The following is a 20313-nucleotide window of genomic DNA, read 5'->3' on the forward strand; positions in this document are numbered from 1 at the left end:
CGTACGAAATGATGGAGGTATTATATTTATATTAATTTTTTTATTATTTATCATGTAGATCCTAATGTTGCTCTTCTGTTGTTAAGGTGTTTACTTGCACAGTACAGATATTTCGAATATTTATGTTCGACCCCGGACAAAAAAAGCATCTATATATGTTGATAAAATGGTAACATCTTACTTATTAATTCATAATAATTGCAAAAAACTTATTTCAAATAAAGCTAATTATGTTTCGGAAATTTGAAATTTAATTAATTCCAACGTACAGGTTTAAAAACAACCGTTATGCGCAAGAAAAATATAAGTTCATACGTCATTGCCCGTTACCTATTACACGTACTCTACTTATAGCAAATGCAACCCGTTCATCGATATTTAATTTCATAAATATTATCCATGTAAGTTTTTTCTTTAGTGCTTACTTATTTATTTCTATCATTTTATTATTTATTATGTCTCTTAATTGTATTTTAATGTAATATGTAGGACAAACCAATTAGGGTTATTTGGAATATAGTTGATATCAATATGGGAAGTTTCAAGTTGTTGAATAAATGTAACTTATCATTTATCTTCACAATTTATGATGCAACTGGAACTATATGCATTGAATTAAGCGATAATAATCAAATCGAGTTCGTATTTAAGACAAGTTTATCTATCATAATTCGGTATTTAATAGAGGTATGTCTACCTTTATTAGTTAATTGTTCATTTTACATGTTCGTTTTATTTTAATTATGTAATTAATGTAATATTATATTATATACAGGGTTATGATATGATATTACTTCGTTCAAATTTACTATCCCGTATAACAATGAAGTACGTATTTATTATTCAATCAAATATTGCTTACATGAACATGGGGTTGAAGGTGCATGTTGTTAGAGACATTACCTACGTGCGATGGTCAGAGGAATGTGCTTATTTGTTCAAGTAAAATTTTTATTATGTTATAATGTTATATTCTTTTTAATTATAATTATAATTATTATTATTATTATTAAATTTATTGACTATTATTATTGACTACATTTATATTTCTTTTTTGTAGGTCTCTATACAAATATTAATTGTCAGAGCACTACTATTCAAATAGTCATAATTTGTGTCGAAAAATAAAAGTCGAAATAGATGTATTATGAATATTTGAAATTTTATTATTTCCAATATAAATTGTAATAATATCTTAATAAATATCGAGCATTTGGAAACGTTTCCTTCAAATTATTTGGTATAGTATTGATCGAGATTCTTTAACAATATTGACATGTATATGCTTACCTTAATATATAATCCGTATTTCTTTATATATGGAAGTTTTTTTGAATTTTATTGAATTCATGACAGTTGTTTGAGTTAAGTATTAATATATATATATATATATATATATATATATATATATATATATATATATATATATATATATATATATATATATATATATATATATATATATATATGTAGATAAAATCCTGCGTTAAAGGATCCAATTCATTCAAAAGAAAAATGTCGAGTTTAAAACTTAATTTTTTCAACCGTTTGCCTAATGAAATAACAATCAACATTCTTGGACGTGTTGCTTCTCAACAATCATTTGATTTGTTCTGTTGCAAATTAAGGTATTGTAAATTTGATTGTTTATAAACTATATTATTAATTATATATTCTAATTATCTTTTTTTGTTTTACCTTTTCAATAGTTGCAAGATTCTAAAGACCCTTTCAGATGATGACTCTGTCATGAAAAAGGTTGCTATCGAAACTATAATTGATCGTATTTGGATGGTTAATAGTAATGCTAAGATTTTCTTTGGAAGATGCCTTGAGTGCAAAAATCCTGATGCCCTAACTCGATATGGCTTGGTAAGTTAATTTATAATAAAGTTATGGATTATAAATAGAAAATAATATATGAAATCTAAAAATATTAATTTAATACAGATTATAAAATGTTTCAATTTGTTTTTTTTAGGGGATAAATGTTTATATTAATTATGTTAAATGAGTGTGCATAAATTTAACACCATGTAAATGTTCATATTAAAACCATATAATGTTTCACATGTGTTTATTGCTATTTATTAAATTAAAACGTATATATTAAATTAAAACGTATAAAACTTAATGTTGTTTATATGTTCCTTATATTTATTTTGCAGGTACAAATTTATATCCATAATAATTACAATAATGGATTGTGTAGTTTGATTGAAGCTACAAAAGTTGGACATGCTATGTCATCATATTTGCTCGGATTAATTTGGCTATCTTCTAAATCCGGATATGATATAGAGAATGGCCACTATATTTTGACAACACTACTTAAACAACTAACGATGGAGTCAATTATAAAGTGTAGAGAGATATTTAAGAGAATGTTAAACACTATTTGGATAAGAAATAGATCGAATATGTCAGACAAGCCACCCTTGGTTTGTAAGACCAATGAAAATCAGCATATGAAGAGCAAGATGTGGGATATAGAAGATGTCTATTATGTTCCTAATGGTTATGATACATTGGACTGTTATGATTGCAAGTGTGATCGAGAAGTTCGATTTTTCTATAGTGTTATGAAATAGAATATCGTAATTTATGGATTATTCTTATGTATTATCAATGACTACTTTTCGATGGAATAAATTATATGAATAATACTACTTTTGTAGCTATTAATTTATTGTTACATTTTATACATTATTTCGAGTTATTTTATTAAAATTAATGTTCATACGTTATTAATTTAAGCAATTGGATGTTGGGTGAAAAAACAATAAACTTTTTATTTGCATTGTTATTATTAATTTCAACCACCAATCCTTACATAAAATAATTGTATAAATTAATAAAACAATAAATTGTGTCATTTTCTCTCAACCATATACTTTATGATGCAACAATGTATTCAATGTGAACAACTAACATATTAGGGTTTGAATGAGTTGGCCGAAATTTTTGTCTATAAATAACCCCATTAACATATTTCTTTTACTTACCTTCAATACTTTTGTTTTAATATCTCTATATAAATTCTATCTTATTGTTATTAGTTTTCTTCTTTCCATGGATTCAAGAGTTCAAACATAATTGAAGAATTATGTTGAAGCAACAAAATTATTTTTAGAAACGTTTTCAAGTTATGAAGAGAAGATTATAGATATAGCAACAAAGTTAGATCGATGATTTACATTGCAAAGGTCATGAAGCTATGGGTTATATGGCTCAAATCATGCATGCACGTAACCAATTTGTTCTTGCACGTGAAGTTTCAGATGAAGTGATTAGTGGTATATAAGCATCTTTGAATGATTAGGAAGATTAATCTATATATTATTATATATTATTAACATTTTGTCTTTTAATATAATCCTATTTTTAGAATCTGTCGAAAAAATAGGAATTATGTTCGGCTATGTATTTATCTGTTTTTTTTTAATTAATAAAGTATATTTATCATGTGTTGGACTTTGATGAATAAACATTGGCTATATAATTGCATTTTCGTATTTGTTCAAATTAAATTGTGAATAAATGCAAAATTAACAAAAAAGACATTAAGACCAATACTTTAGGTTTTTTGTTTTTTTTAAAAAAACATAATAAAATAAAAAAATACGATTATATAATATATTTGAAAAAAAATACATCTATTACATCTTATAGCATATATAAATAGTATGTAATTCCATATTTGTATAGATTTGGTTATTAAAAAAAAGTATTGTTACATTTTATATAAATATAAAATTATTATATTAATTGGACCATGTTTATTCACAAAAAATTATATTTATTGGACCAGACGCGATCTTTATATCTTCTCCATATTGTTTCTATAATTAAACATATTGTTTCTATATTTTGATATCTTTAGTTGTGTGATATAGTATAGATACCAATTGATAATTTCCGAAAATGATATGAGAGTCACGATTATTTTTATTTATATGGAAATTTTAAAATGTTGTCATTCTAAATAATGTACTCCTTTAATTAAACTCATCAACCGAAATTATGTCAATCAATAAATATGGTAATTTCAATTAGTTGTTTTATTTAACATAATAGCCCTTTATATCTGTATATATCCTAACATACATAAACAAATCATTCCTAAATAATCGTGATCATATATGTCTAATTCGATTTTAAAATCTTTGAATATATCAATCCCTATTTCAATTGAACATATATTTGACAATATAATTATATTAGTTAATAACGAATATAATTTTATTTTTTATTCCATATACTCCCTCCGTTTCCTAATGATCTTCCCTCTTTCGGTTTAAGGGTGTTTTCAAAAGATCTTCCCACTTTTGCTTTATTCCTTATTTGGCAAAACAAATTTCCCTATTTACCCTCTCATGTCACTATCATATGGTCCACCATTACATTATTAATTCAATTTTACTCCCTTTCTCTCTCCTACTTTAACCTCTTTTTATTTGTTTATTTATCTTAACCCCTTTCTCTCTCCTACTTTACTCACACCATGCCCCACACAACTTGATTTTCCTTGGTATCTGTAGGAACAGTAAGTGGGAAGATCTTTAAGAAACGGAGGGAGTATATGTTATATCTCAATGTGATAGCTTGCTTATAAAAACACGTCCTACACACCTATTAACGTGTACAATTAGTACACGTTCAATATATTTGAGTGTTTTATCCCCCCTTAGAACTAATTTATAATGGCTTCTGGAATACAAAATGAAAAGAAAATTGTGCCTATTAGTGAAATAGGAAAGGGGATGAAATTATGCACTATTGAGGTTCGAATTATTAGGGTTTGGGAGAGGCCTAATTTCAAAAATCAACTTGAAACTGAAAGTATTGAAATGGTCTTGATGGATTCAGAGGTAATGTCACTACATTAGATTACTTTTAAATTTCATATATTTTATAAAAGATATGGTATACTGAATTTTATTTTATTTTATTAATAGGGAAGTAAGATTCAAGCTAGCTGTCGAAAAGGCCTAATATTGCAATTTATGCCAAAAATTAAGGAGGGGGAATTTAAACAATTCTCCAATTTCTTAGTTCGTGAAAATGGTGCTATGGAAAAGCCAATGACACACAATTGTGTATTATCTCTTAATTACGGATCACGCATAGAGGAATGTCGAGTTCTTGATATTCCAAAATTTGGATTTACATTTGCTAAATTTGAAGATATTATATCAAAGCGGTTACCGGACACGTATTATATTGGTAATGTTTATATAAACAAAAATTCTAAAATTACTAATTAACATATTATTGTTTATGTATAAGTGATTCAGTTTATTATGGTCTATAATAAATTAATATATTCATTGTAGAGTTTGATTTATGTAAAGCTTTTATATGATTTAATAGATATCATTGGACAACTGACGGGGTACAGTGGAATAACTGAAACTACTAAATCCCGAATGATGACTATTGAGTTGGTTGATACATGGTAAGTTATATGGTAAACAATTTAATTGCTATTTAAATAATAATATTTTAAATAATACGTTGTACATATGTGTATTAATATATATTGTTATTTGTATGGATTTTATGTTTAGTAATACAAGCTTGAATTGTGTGCTTTGGACTACCCATGCTGACGAGATGACTCAATTTCTCAAAACTACCGAAGGAAGTGATGGTGTTATTATTGTCATCATACAGTTCGGGAAAATAGCTAGCTTTCATGGTTTGTTTAAATTTTATCTATTTATTTTATTTTTCATTTCTCTATATATTAATATGTATTAAATTAATTATATTATGTTACTTTTGGAAATATATTTAATTTTTTAGGAGAGATACGTGTTTGCACTTCCCGCTATGCTTCAAGATTGTTCATTAATGACGATATTCCCGAAATTAGTAACTTCAAGAATAGGTTGGATTTCGATAATATATTTATATTTTTTTAAATATTCATGTTTTTTAATGTTATATATATATTGCTATGTTAATATATATTATAATAATTATGTAGCTTTCCTTCAAGTGGTGAACAAAAGAGTGGACAATTGACACAATTATCTAATGACACAAATGACTTTCTAAAGGAGGAATCAATCAAGGATATATCTGATCTACTTGAGATGAATAAGGTTATTGAATGTTGACTTTGTCTATACCTTTTAATAAGTTTATTTACTATAATATTATGAAGCTGATGAAAAATGTATCCTTATATTTGTTTATCATAGGCTGGAATATGTGTTAGCTTAGCAACTATTGAAGATATTGATATTCAATATAGTTGGTACTATGATGCTTGCAAAAGATGTAATAGTGGATTGGTTAAAGAAGGAGATGTAACTCGATGTAGGAAGGACAATCATGTTGTCAAATCAACCGTCCCAAGGTAGTATTTACTTACATAATTAAATAAATAATTTGTATTAGTTTTGTAATAAACGAAAAATAATAATATAAAATTTGATAACACTCATTGTTATATATTTAATATAATAGGTTCAAGATCAAGTTCATCGTATCAGACAAGACTGCCGATGCTTCGTTCTTAATGTTTGATAAAGAAGTATGCAAGTTGGTTGGTAAGACGGCCAAAGAGATACTAGACTTGCAAGACAAGGTTATTATGAATTACTTTAATTCATTAACAGCTTTTTTGTATTTAATTCAATTAATTATTAAATTTACTTATCTATACTATTACATTATTTATCTTAAGGATGCTGAAGAAACAACATTTCCCGAGGATTTCAAGTTTTTGCTTGGTAAAAGATTTTTGTTTAAAGTTAAGGTTCCAGATAACAACGCCATAGATGAGAATTCTACCTTCACCGTTGTAAGCACAACTAATGAGCACTGCAAGAATAACGCTCATCAACAACGGGAAATCCTGTTGTTAATGAAGCGTTTCTCGTCGCAGACGCCTTTTACGACGAGATTTCCGTCCCGTCGTCCCCGGTCGCAAAAGGCTCCGTCGCAAAAAACATTACGACCAGTTTGAACGAGTCGTCGTCATTGATTTTTTACGACGAGGTGAAAAACTCGTCGCAAAACGTTGTGTATCTGCGACGAGATTACCGGCCGCAGTTCAGTTTTTGAAAATTCAAATGATTCTTTTTACGACCAAAATTTCTTGTCGTAAATCTCATTTTTCAAAGTCATTGTTGACCTAACTACGACTAATTTCTAGTCGCAATTATACTCTTGGAACTATTTCATTACACCACTAACGACCATAATTCTTGTCGCAATTCTTTTTCATGCATTTCTTGCAACACATTTTACGACCATAATTCTTGTCGGTGTTCTTTTATTAAATGATTTTTATAGCACCTTTTTACGACCGCATTTGTTTCGTTTTTTGCCGGACCAAATTGTTACATTTTGCGACCACTCTTGCTTTGCATTCACTATATTTACCTGTAAACCATATACCACTAGTGATAAAACATAATTCATAAGTACATAGATGTCCAAAAGTACCAATAATAAAAGTATCTACAATCTTAGCTAACGGTTCAATACGATAAAAAAAGTTAGAGAATCTGTCAAAAGTTTCACAAGCTAAAAAACCATAACTATTGTAGTTCTTCCACATTGTAGAAAATGTATAACCCACAATGTTAGTCCATATCATTCCAACTCAAGCTTCAAGGATCTCCTCCACATGTCATTGTTACTATTAGTTTTACCCAATCATGAGTCGCCTCGCTACTAACCTAAGCTAAACAAAAGGTAACAAATTATAAATTACAATGTATAAATTTTTAACACATAACAGACAAGTAGAAGTATAAATAACAATGAGCAAAAAAAATTAGTGTAAACTATGAAAATTCAAATGATTCAGACCATGCAACAAGTTGTGGGTTATCCATCTCTACCTTTTATCCAACAAGTGATTACTCCATAAGCCTAAATGAAAATTGCCAAAAATGTCAATGTTACAAGTAATATTCAACTTCCTAAAATATGAAATGTTGCAAGTTAAAAAAAATGGAGGAAGTATACAACAGAAAGGAACAGAGCTATAGACCACTAAAGACGAAGCCAGTGCTTACTTGCAGTAGTGCTTACTTGCAGTAGTGTACAGCAAGAACAAAGACAATTTGAATATTTTGCCAACATGATATGTGAAAAGCCCTGATCGCAAGTTCGTCTAGTTTCTAACAACACAGCAAAAGATGATAGCTCATCCATACTTGTAAAGGAATGCAATTACATCTACCTCATGTTACAACATCTACTATTATCTGCCTTAAGATCAGTATGTTAGCCCAGATTGCTAAACTAAATCAAACCCTCTCCTTCCAAAATAATTATCACCCATCAGATAGGACTATAGAAGAACATTATGTAGCAGCTTCCATAATTATCACCCCTCTCCTACTTGAAACATTATTAGTGGCCACTTATGAAATTTTAAACCAAGCAAGAAAAGGAACAAACTGTAGCACTAGATGGAACTATTCCTAATTAAGTTGTAATTTTTTCTAACATGTTGTAACCAGCCTAATATTGCTATAAGAAGAAGGGGGTTTTGCATTAAGCGATCTCGAAAATAATGTAGCTTTTAGTCCTTTGCCACAATTTTTACCAAGTATTCCAGGTGCCAGAAACATGTTCTTTTTCCCACCTAGTGTCATTATGACATACACGAAAACTTAACCTGTCCATGTATTACTTTTGGTTAGTGGCATGTCAAGAGATAAAGTTCGGGATCACAACCGGATCCAAGATTTAATACCATAGTCCAAACAACAAAACAAAGGTATAATTCTATTTACAATTTGCAGAAATATATAATAAAAAGACCCAATACGCTTATAAGATCCGCTAACAAACATCTAACAACAATAGATAATTCTGTGACACAAAACCTAGCTACCTAGGTAAGAGACCATTACTGCTAACAAACATCTAACAACATAAGCATGACGGGCAAGTTCTTGGAAAATAAAACTGGTTAGTGGAGGAATTTGTTATGCAAAAGAACATTCAGCTATACATTTAGGCAAAATGAAAATTTGAACTACCCTTGATTTTCTCATATGACAGGTATCTTTCATATTTCACCAAATATTCTATCTCATTCTGTAATGCCCTTTACTGTGCAGTAGCTTGCATTTACGTAATAGCAAGGAAGTCCTGTTCACTTAACAAACAATTAAAACCTACATGTTTCTTCATTGACTTAGAAGGATCTATGGCATTATCCCTATACAGTTGAAAGCCTATAAAGTTATTTCATAATATATAGTTGCAAGCAGCACGACTGCATGAGGTTTTTGTAAATGCTCCACATTAACAGTTGAGAAATGTAACAGAGATGAGGAAAGTAATCCTACTAATGGTTTGAAGAACCGGAGGAGGTGCAAGTCGTGCTATCTTGCCCTATAATCCGTCATAAATTCATAATGTTTCCCCACCACCACCATTTGTCCCAACCTCCGCTGACATCAATTCTTCACCATGAATATTATTCTAGTTCTGAATTTATAATACAATGCCATGGATATAATACAAATGCCAAAGCCTGTCATTCTAGTTCTGAATACATCCCAACATGATGACATGGATATGTATTATATGGATATGTTGGGATATATTCACTGAATAGAAATCAACATATATGTTATTATTAATATCACTGAATAGAAATCCATATTCAGCCAAATACAGAATAGATTACTGAATATGAATAGAAAGCAGAACTAAAATCACTGTATTCATAATCCCAAATACAGAACTAAAATACAGAACTAAAATCCATGTTATGCTTTCTATTCATAATCCCAAATACAGAACTAAAATCCATATTCATCAAAATCAGTAACAGAAGAAGAGTATATGATTTAAGTCTCGTCTCCCCCCAAAATCGTTAGCTCTTTCAAAGTAACAATAGGCATGGTACCAAAAATGCACAAAAGAATGTGAAAAACAAAAAAAAAAGAACATCTTTAACACTGCAGTAGACAGACAACGTAGTCCAGCATTTGGCAAAGGGGTGGGAAGAATTTTTGGTGCTATTCGTCCCTTCCACCCTCATGTACTAGTGTACTACGATTTGTAACAAGGAGAATCTTCAAAAGCAAGGCGAGGAAATTTACATCAAATTATAATAAAATCAAACCAAATGAACATAATACCAGCCAAATTCGACAATTGTTCTTCCAGTTTTTATGTTCGTTTAATGAAATTCTAATAAAACCAAACGAACATAATACCAGCCAAATTCTAATAAAATCTTAAACGAACATAATACCAGCCAAGATTATGAAAATATTAAATCAAAATTATGCCTTGAAACTCGAAGAATAACACCTAATTCCCCTGAATCTGATGCCCTAAATCCAGTCCAAGAAACGCTCACTCTTCTCGCCAATGGGAGAACAACAAAAACATGAAGACCGTCAATTTCGGCCAACAAAAACAAAAGAAAACATCTGATTTCGGCTTTATAGCATGAAGGATGGAGAAACTTACCAGATAATCTGAACAAACGATTCACCAATTGGAGGAATTCGGATGAAGTTGAACAGAGGACTTCGCAAGTGAAGAAGCTCGAAGAAACCGCAATGGAATAGCGTAGGGCTTTTTTAATTTTTTGGGAATTAACAAACTTATAATATTTTTTTAATTTAATAATCTTTTACAACCGTTGGTTCGGTTGTACTTACTAACTATATGGACGTTAAAAGTATTAAAAAAGGGGGGAAAGCTCCCGCCCAAGTTTTTTCGCACAAAATCGGACTTTTTACGACCAGGTTTAACCATTTACCACCAAATTTAAGACTCGTCGCAAAAAAACCTTAATATCTACGACGGCTTTCAAAACTCGTTGTAATTGCTACCTTTTTACGACTGGATTTCCGCACGGTCGTTAAGGTTGGTCGCAATTGCCATTCATTCTTGTAGTGGAGCAAAGTGTGATTGACAAGTGGATGAGACTTTACATAAAGATTGAGGTAATTACAACATGAACCCAATTATTAGAATAATTAAATTGAATGAATATTTAATAAGGTATATTCTTATATTAATTTTTGTTGTTTACGTATTTTCTTTTTCATAGCATGACTTATATATGAAGAAGCAAAATGAGGCGGAAAGTGTCAAAGATGGTGGAGAAGAGAAGGTATGTTGAAATTCAAATAAATACGATTTTTTTTATGAATATAGTTTTTAATTATAATATTTAAATAATTTTTGTTATTTTCTTTTTTTACATATCCTTCTATAATTACTCAATAAACGTTTCATTTTATAATGTGTAACTTTTACTAACATATTAATTTCGAACTTATAGGATCCTATAAATTCTGAAGGTGAATCATCGGCTTCTCAAATAACACCACAAAAACGACTTATCAAGTTGGAAAAAAATGGAGAGAATGATAATGACAAGTCTCCACTTGAAATGCAAGAATCTACTACAAAGAAGCTTAAGGCCATTGAAGAGTAGTTATTGAGACTATTTCGTAGTAACTAAAGAATAAAATCCTGGATTTTGGATTATTTATTTCAAACTTTTTTTCAATAATTGCTCCGTTCATAAAGACCTATATTATTGTGGTTGTTTTTAAAACAATTTATGATATTTCATATTGTGGTTTACTTGGATGCTATATTCATATTTTTTTTTTAATAATTGCTAGGTTCATATATTGATTATTTATTATGTATGCGAAAACATAATCACTTTAGATATATAATTTAAATAATAATTTTGATATATAATTTGTACAAGTTTGATAGGTTTCATATAGAATTATAGGATATGATTACTATTAATTGAATAAGTGTATTTAAATAAATGATTATGTGATATATGTTTTCTTGATTTGTACTAAATGAAATAAGGGGAAAATATGAATCAATCTATACTATAAAGCAACATTTAACTACCAAAAATATTATTGGTTATCCGAATTTCATTGTAAATAATATATAGATAATACTTTCCTTATAAGAGTTATTAGAATAAGTTTAATTTTGGTTAAAAAAATATACGTTTACCTTTATGCCTTAAGGAATTAACTATAAGTACATATACTTATATTCTATTAGATCATATATTATTATCATATATTATTATCACATATTTTTAGGAAAGTATATTTTCGAATATTCATTATTCCGAAAATTTATACACTAAAATCATGACCAATATATTTCGAGTTATATATACATAAGTTCATTACACAATTTAATAGATTCAAAATTACCGAACCACTTTAGTTAAAACAAAAAACTCATTATTATTATGAAGCGTAAGTTAGTAAAAAAATGTATACTAAAATGTCTTCCCCGAGAAATTATTATAGATATAATTTCACGTCTTGGAGCTATTTCTATTGCTGATTTATTTAGGTGCAAGATAAGGTACGTTATATGTTTAGCAATTGATTGAGTTTTTTTGTAAATTACATATATATAACATCTATATAATTATTATTATTTATTTCTAAATGTAGTTGCAAGACACTTAATGATATTTGTGACGACGAAAAAGTTCTACAAAAACTATCTATTGAAAGCTTGCTAGACTTATCGTGGGATTACATTGATAAGATTGATGATTTGTTTGCACGATGTTTGGAGTGTAACAATTTTGAGGCTATTCTACGAGTTGGAATGGTAACTGTTTTTTGGTAAATTAATTATAAACATCAGTTAAATTATTTGTATATATTATGTTGATAATTAATATTTTATTAATTCTTCCAGGTACAATATTTTACTCAAATGAAGATTAAAGAGGGTATTGCAAGTTTTAAAAAAGCATCAAATGAAGGCTATTTAGTTGCAACCTATTTATTGGGCCTAATAAATCAATGCAGTGAAGATGTGAATTCTAAGGAAGTTGGTTTATTAATGATACCAGATACTCTAATTAAGATGGGATTGGAAGGGATTGTCGAATGTTGGAAGAAAATTCGCTATCATTTTTACAATATGGATAGAAAATAAAATTACTTCAATCAGATTTATTTGTATGCTATAACAATATAAAATGTGAGGTGAAAAGGAACCTTTGGGAAGGTGATAATTACAACTATGAAGTTTCATACGAACCTATAATACTATGTAATGCTTGCAAATGTAATCGAGAACTTTTATTCTTCCTATCATTTATGTCATAATAATATGTAGAGATTTATTTTTTAATAAAGTTTTTTTATTATATTTGTTTACGCATTGTATCCATATTGTCTCATCAATAATAATGTAACTTTCAATTAAATTTATTAGTTAAAAAAATTTTAAATAGTTTAATATTTGATTTGATTAGTATCCGATTTTTTTTCTTTTTCTAAAACAAGTAGGTAAATGTAAAAAAACATCTGTCAATTACAAATTGCCTTTTTCAAATTGATTTCGAATAAGTCATATATTTAGTTAACATAAGTATAATTGCACATTTTTAAAATTTCACATATGTTAGGATATATTTTATATAGGAAAATATCAAGATTCACAAAATCAAATCTTATGACAATTTATTTATTGCATAAAATATTGTGTAGTATACGTTTGATAAGATTTCGTAAAAAGCAACATATATATAATGCTTCTCGATTGCTAAATATGTTGTACTTAAAAAATAATTATTTATACAACTTATATGATTTATAATTTTATAAAGCCAAACAGTATAAACTAATTCTTAGTATGAAGTCTGATAATATATGTATAATAGAACGCCTTCCCACAAAAAATGTTGTTGATATTATTTCACGTGTTGGAGCTAATTCTATCAGAGATTTATTTAGGTGCAAATTAAGGTATGAACCATGATCAACTAATTATTCATACGTTTTTACAATATCCTTTATAAATAATGTGTTAAGATAATATTTTTTTGATATAGTTGCAAGACACTCAATGTTATTTGTGAAGATAACAAGTTCTACAAAAGTTATCAATAGAAAGCTTGCTAAGATTATCTTGGGATTACATAGATAAGATGGATTTCATATTTACACGATGTTTAGAGTGCAACAACGTTGAGGCTATTGTTCGAGTTGGAATGGTAATTTTTTCTACAAGAAGTTATTCATAATATTTATAAATTTATAGGCCTTTACATTCACATTATAAAGTGTATGTTATTTGATTTTTTTTTTCAAGTATATTTTATATTGGTTTATTCATATATCTATATGTTTTTTTATAGGCATACTTTTTTACTGATTTGAGGATAGAAGATGGTATTTCATTTTTCGAGAAAGCATCAAATGAAGGATATTTAGTTGCAACTTATTTATTGGGACTTATATATCTTTGTAGTCAAGAAGCGAGTTACAGGAAGTTGGTTTCAAAATGATACCAAGTACGTTGATGAAAATGGATTTGAAGGAGATTGTAGAATGTAGGAAGAAAATTCGTTCTAATTTTTCGGGAGTATGGATAAAAAATAAGATGTCTCTTGAATCAGGATTTTATTTATGTGATAGAGAACAAGCATGTAAGCTGGATAGAAATCTTTTTGAAGATCATGAATGTTACTACAAAGTTTCAGATGATCATAGAATATTATGTGATTCTTGCAAGTGTAATCGAGAACTTATGTTCTTTTTATCATTTATGTATTAAGTATAATTATATGTTCGTACTTATAATATAATGATTTAATGCATTAATAATTTGTGTCTCCAAAATTTATTATACCGGAAATATGTTTGTTATTATAAACGTTTTTACATTGTTTACTCTCACCCCTTATTTCAATATAACTTTGAACTAATCATAAAATAATGATTAGAGTCGACTAATATAATATATTGAGGACTAAATTCAATTATTTCAACGTTAATATATAAATACGTTAGTAGTATTGTATATTTAATAAAGTTTAAAATTTTAAATGGTGTGTATTAACAGGAAGTATGTCTAATTTAAGGTAATGTTATCTTATAATATCCGTTATGATTCTAAGGTTGACAAAAAAAAATATTAAGGTTGTAAACCTTCCATATATATTACATGATAATTTAACCTAATCGTAGCTAGGTAATATTTGATAACTAAAATTAAGGCTAAAATCAGGATTGAAATATTTGCCAACTATACGTAGATATGTATTCCTATTACATAATATATATTATGTATGTATATCAATTCTCATAGTTTATAATATTCATTCAAATAATATATTAAGAATATATGATTATTTATTTTTAATATTCAATTCATTCACCAATTCGAAATGAATAATGAAAATGGTGATCCAAGTGCATCAAATCAATATCGTCATGTTAAGAAGGGAAGGGGTTCGAAACGACATGCATATCATACAGGTATGTATTCATCAAACCGTTTATAGTTAGGTTTTATATATGAATATATGATATTCCATCTTCTTCCCAATAAATACAATATAACTAATTATTACATTACAATTAAACTATAAACAAATTACAATAACTAATTATTACATTTAACATTTCACAATATTGATGGAATATCATATATTTCTTATAAAACTAATTATAAACGGTTTAGTAATCATTTTTTAAATCAAAGAAAAATAATATATAAATAGTATAATATATAAGTATTAGGATTCTCACCTAAATTCTTCATATATTTGTGCGAGTGTTATAAGTTGGCTGATTATACTAATGTTATTCGAATGCATATCCACATGAAAACAACAAAACAAATAAAATATTATTATTTTAATACAATATTATATTTAAGACTATTAATTACAATTGATGAAGTTTTAAACTTTCAGAAATATCAAACACTATATAATGTATATGTATTTTATTCCATGGCAATATGTACGTTGATTAATTATACAAGTATTCCTTCAACTAAATTCTATAACATGTTACATGGTATGTATTGTTCATTGTATTTGTCTATACATATTTGCTTCTAATATATCATTTAATATTCGTGGTTATGTGAAATATAACATTTTTTTGGTGTTTTGCAGATAATGTTAGTCAAGAACAAGAACTACATTTTCATTCCCAAAGAAGTCACATAAGTTGTATTACACAAAGAACTCCTTTATGCGACATATCTAATGGTATTTCTATTCTATAATATTCCCATTATAATGTTAAAATAGTTAAAATCTCATGAATGTAGTTTTTTTTTTGTACAACTCTATATGTAATTATATATGACATACAATATGTTATGGTAATAATAGATGTCATATTTGCTTCTAATATATCATTTAATATTCGTGGTTATGTGAAATATAACATTTTTTTGGTGTTTTGCAGATAATGTGAGTCAAGAACAAGAACTACATTTTCATTCCCAAAGAAGTCACATAAGTTGTATTACACAAAGAACTCCTTTATGCGACATATCTAATGGTATTTCTATTCTATAATATTCCCAGTATAATGTTAAAATAGTTAAAAGCTCATGAATGTAGTTATTTTTTTGTACTACTCTATATGTAATTATATATGACATACAATATGTTATGGTAATAATAGATGTCATATTTGTTTGTGTATTTTTTTTTTTGAAAACTAATAGAAACAACATTTTTATCAATTTACTATAAATAGAAAAAAATTAATTTTGCTTCATATCATTAACAATTGGTTCACATAATTTCATGTTGCATTTGAAAATTAAAGTTAATCTAATTACAACGAGCACTATACATATGGTGCATAAAAATACAAGAATAAAGAAATTAATACCTTACGATGTATTTTCTTGAAGTCTAATAAATCTCCTTTGCAACATACTGACATGCAACCCAGTTTTTAATTTTAACTACATAATTGCAAAATTTGTTTAAATAAATATTATAATCTACCTTCGTCAAATATATATTTATGTACATAAATAAAAAATGTTAAAAATAAGAATTTACCTGAAAGTCCGAAATTCAGCTCAACCGAATATAAAATATACAAACTGATTGTTGATATTCCACCAACATCTATATATATATATTTAAAACCAATAAAATCATATTATTCAATAGTACACTGTTTTACATGTAAATTATAATTTAAAAAAATATTAGGACTTTATTTATTATTTTCATTATGTTGAAGATAATATTTAAATTTTAAAGAAACATTAGCATGCAATCTAAATAGTCAATCACATTTATAATAATAACCAATAATATATCTTATGTATATTATAATCACGTATATTATATATGTATAGAAAAAAATAATATTTTTTGTTCACTTTCTATTAAACTTATGTATCTTGAATTGACCCAAAATTCACCAATTTTTTACATGCAAATGAATATAACAATATAATTTATTTTAGTTATTCATATCTTTTTAAGATCTCTAAATAAAAAAGTAAAAAATGCATATAAATATAATACAAACTATATATACATAAACGAAAAAAAAACATGTTTAAATTAACAAAAATAGTTGTTTCTTACCTTAATTTTCAATAAACATTAACATGCAATCTAACTACTCAATCATATTTTTATTAATAACCAGTAATATGAATTATTATAATTAAAGAAAAATTTAAATTATAGATTTATCATGTATACTATTATCGGAAGAAAAAAATTATAAACGAAATAATTTTGTCACTTAATATTAAAATTTTTAACTTAAATTCACCGATTATTCATCATAATTTATACATGCAAATCAAATTTTGAATATTCATTATTGTATTTATTCATATTTTTATAAGCAAAAGCAAAAAAAATATAAAAATATAAAACTACATATCCACATATCCTATACCATATAAACAAAAAACGAAAAAAAAAGTATTAAAACTTACCAAAAATCTTTAATTTCCATCTTGAATATGTTGAGATGATGACATGCAACTATATTTTGCAAGTAATTTGCCCATAACTAATCAACATTTGAGAAATTCCCCAATTAAAACTTTGAAAAAATGGAAATATGTAGAATTTACATATTATTTTCTACCGAGACATTTTGAACCAAAAAAATTTGATTTTTTTGTGTTTTTTCATGATTGATGTTCAATTTGTGTATTTGATTTTGAGAATAAAAAATTTGTAGGTCAAAATCGTGAGAAATGAATAACGTTTTTTGGGAATTTTTTGAGGAGTAGATGAAGAAATTTGTGAAGATTCTAGAGAGAAGTTAGAGAGACATAGAATAAAAGAAGTTGTGTCATGATTTTGAGAAATGAAATGAAGTAAATAAGGAATGCATGTGAATCATCATAAATATAATAACAAAGCTTGCTTATAAATGTTGTCTTGACTGAAGTATAATCACTACATGTTAGCTTATATTTGATATTTCGTACACAGTCAAACAGTATGTTACTAATGTTATTCTATGTTTTTAAAATAAAACAAATAATATATAGGTTAATTTAATGAAAGCAGTCTATTTTAATGTAAAAAAACATGAATTTTAAGAAGACTCTATATGTAAACATTTTATCTTTAAACCTCTCAATATTCATTTATTTGTGATACTATGATTACTTAAGATATAGTCATAATGAAATATTATTATTCTAAATTTAATTAATTAGTATATTAACAAATTATATTTTGTTTTGGTTTTCATTTGGCAATTATATTGTCATTATATAAATTCACTTTTTGTATTGTATTGTTTTTGTTTGTTTGCAGTATCCTCAAGATCTCTAAATCAAGTTGTATCAAAACAAATTGAACAACGATGTGCAAGGCAAAAAAGAAAACTAATATATATTATCACAAAGACGTGAAAAAGTTTCGGCCAATTTAGGGACGCAGCAATCCGTATTTAATTCCAATGTTTGTTGTCGTTCATTGAACGGTATAGATGTGTACTATAAAGGCTATTATTATACGAAATATTATCGTATGTTAAATATAAACTTATTTTATCTTTTCGTATTATATTCAGATGGATCCGTTGTTAATTCACCGTCAATAAGCACAATATTCAATGATTCAAGTATTATTTGTACTACTCCATTGGGGCGTATAGGTAAATATATAATAAATTCCCTTTATATGGTAATTAAATTTGAATGTTGATATTAAGATAATTAATATACAAATTTTTATTTTTCTAGATTTGCAATCATCATCTTCTAAGTCGTCTTTTGAGGCCGCTAAACACAGTTATTGCTAACAATAATCCTACCAGCATTGTTATTAACGGTATAGCTTTACATACATTCCGATATGTAATTATTATTATTTATATTAAACGACTAAATAAAATTATATGCAAAATCTATGAAGATATTTATTTGACATTTACTTTAGCCACACAATCTCCTTCTGATATTGCCAGAAGTAACAGAAAGCGATTATGTTAGAAAAAAGAGCTCGAGGTATGCATTCTGTACTATTCAATGAATGATTGTATTCGATAATTACATCGATTTTTTTTATATTAACTAAAACGCAATAATTAATAGGCAGCTCTATGTTTCTGGAGACATGTTGGAATTGGCACAATCTCATAGTAATGTTAGATCTAAGAGACATGTGGTTCGAAGTTCAAATATCCTTAAATCAGTTACACGGAGAATTATAAATGGTATTAATTTATTATTTACTTATTAAATACAAGTATCTAATATTTGAAGTACTTTTCGCATCGTATCTAAAATGTATTGTTTTTATGACTGTTATATAAAGATGAAAATATTGAATCAAGTTCTCATGACCAATCAAATACTACCGTTCAAGATGACTGTGTTACAGAAGACGATAGTGACAACGACGTCAATTATATGGATATCGTTACAGGTTGGCATATAATTTGTAATAACTATTGCATATCATGCGAAATGTCGTACTTATTATTATGATTTATTGTGTTTTCTTAATTATGTTTATATCCATATTTATTACTGATTTTGTTTTTTCACAGAGAGCTACTCAGATTTAGGAGACCCAACACATGTATGTGAGTTTTGTGGCGCGGAAATGTGGTTCAATGAGAGAGCTAACAAGAAAACCAAAAACATCAAGCCAAAGTTTTCGTTGTGTTGCATGCAAGGGAAGGTTCAGCTACCTCTGCTAAAACATCCACCTCAAATTATTTATGATCTATTGAAGAAGAAACATAATAGAAGCAACCATTTTCTTGAAAATATAAGAGGATATAATATGATGTATTCGTTTACATCAATGGGTGGAAGGATTATTGCACCTACACTAAAGGTCGAGGTCCATATAATTACAAAATTGGTGGTCAAAATCATCACTTAATAGGTACTTTATTGCCTGCTGATGGTGCACGACCAAAGTTTTCTCAGCTTTACATATATGATACTGAGGATGAAATAAAGAACAGGAAAACAGCTGCAAGGTACAACATAGTAAATGGATTTAAGTATCATTGTAACTTTAATTGTTTAATTTAT

At 27.2% G+C, this 20313-nt stretch overlaps 2 protein-coding genes and 1 long non-coding RNA gene across 3 annotated transcripts; 2 read left to right on the plus strand and 1 right to left on the minus strand.

Moving 5' to 3' along the window:
* Positions 1–1515: 1515 nt before the first annotated feature.
* On the plus strand, positions 1516–2591 carry LOC125492769 (uncharacterized). Its single transcript, XM_048635485.2, has 3 exons — positions 1516–1628; positions 1710–1872; positions 2169–2591. Exons 1-3 carry the CDS (start codon positions 1516–1518, stop codon positions 2589–2591), a joined length of 699 nt encoding a protein of 232 aa, XP_048491442.2.
* Positions 2592–4703: 2112 nt separating this feature from the next.
* On the plus strand, positions 4704–6979 carry LOC125492768 (uncharacterized). The gene is made up of 7 exons (XM_048635484.2): positions 4704–4871; positions 4959–5226; positions 5374–5458; positions 5993–6110; positions 6210–6367; positions 6478–6598; positions 6698–6979. The coding sequence occupies exons 1-7, from the start codon at positions 4704–4706 to the stop codon at positions 6977–6979; spliced, it is 1200 nt and encodes a 399-aa protein (XP_048491441.2).
* Positions 6980–7419: 440 nt separating this feature from the next.
* On the minus strand, positions 7420–10579 carry LOC125492583 (uncharacterized). The gene is made up of 2 exons (XR_008967457.1): positions 10465–10579; positions 7420–10352 (listed from the first exon to the last, which is right to left on the minus strand). It is a non-coding gene; the product is annotated as an uncharacterized LOC125492583 (long non-coding RNA).
* Positions 10580–20313: the final 9734 nt, after the last annotated feature.

This window comes from Beta vulgaris, chromosome 8 (genome assembly GCF_026745355.1).
Source record: "Beta vulgaris subsp. vulgaris cultivar EL10 chromosome 8, EL10.2, whole genome shotgun sequence".
Classification (NCBI taxonomy): domain Eukaryota; kingdom Viridiplantae; phylum Streptophyta; class Magnoliopsida; order Caryophyllales; family Amaranthaceae; genus Beta; species Beta vulgaris.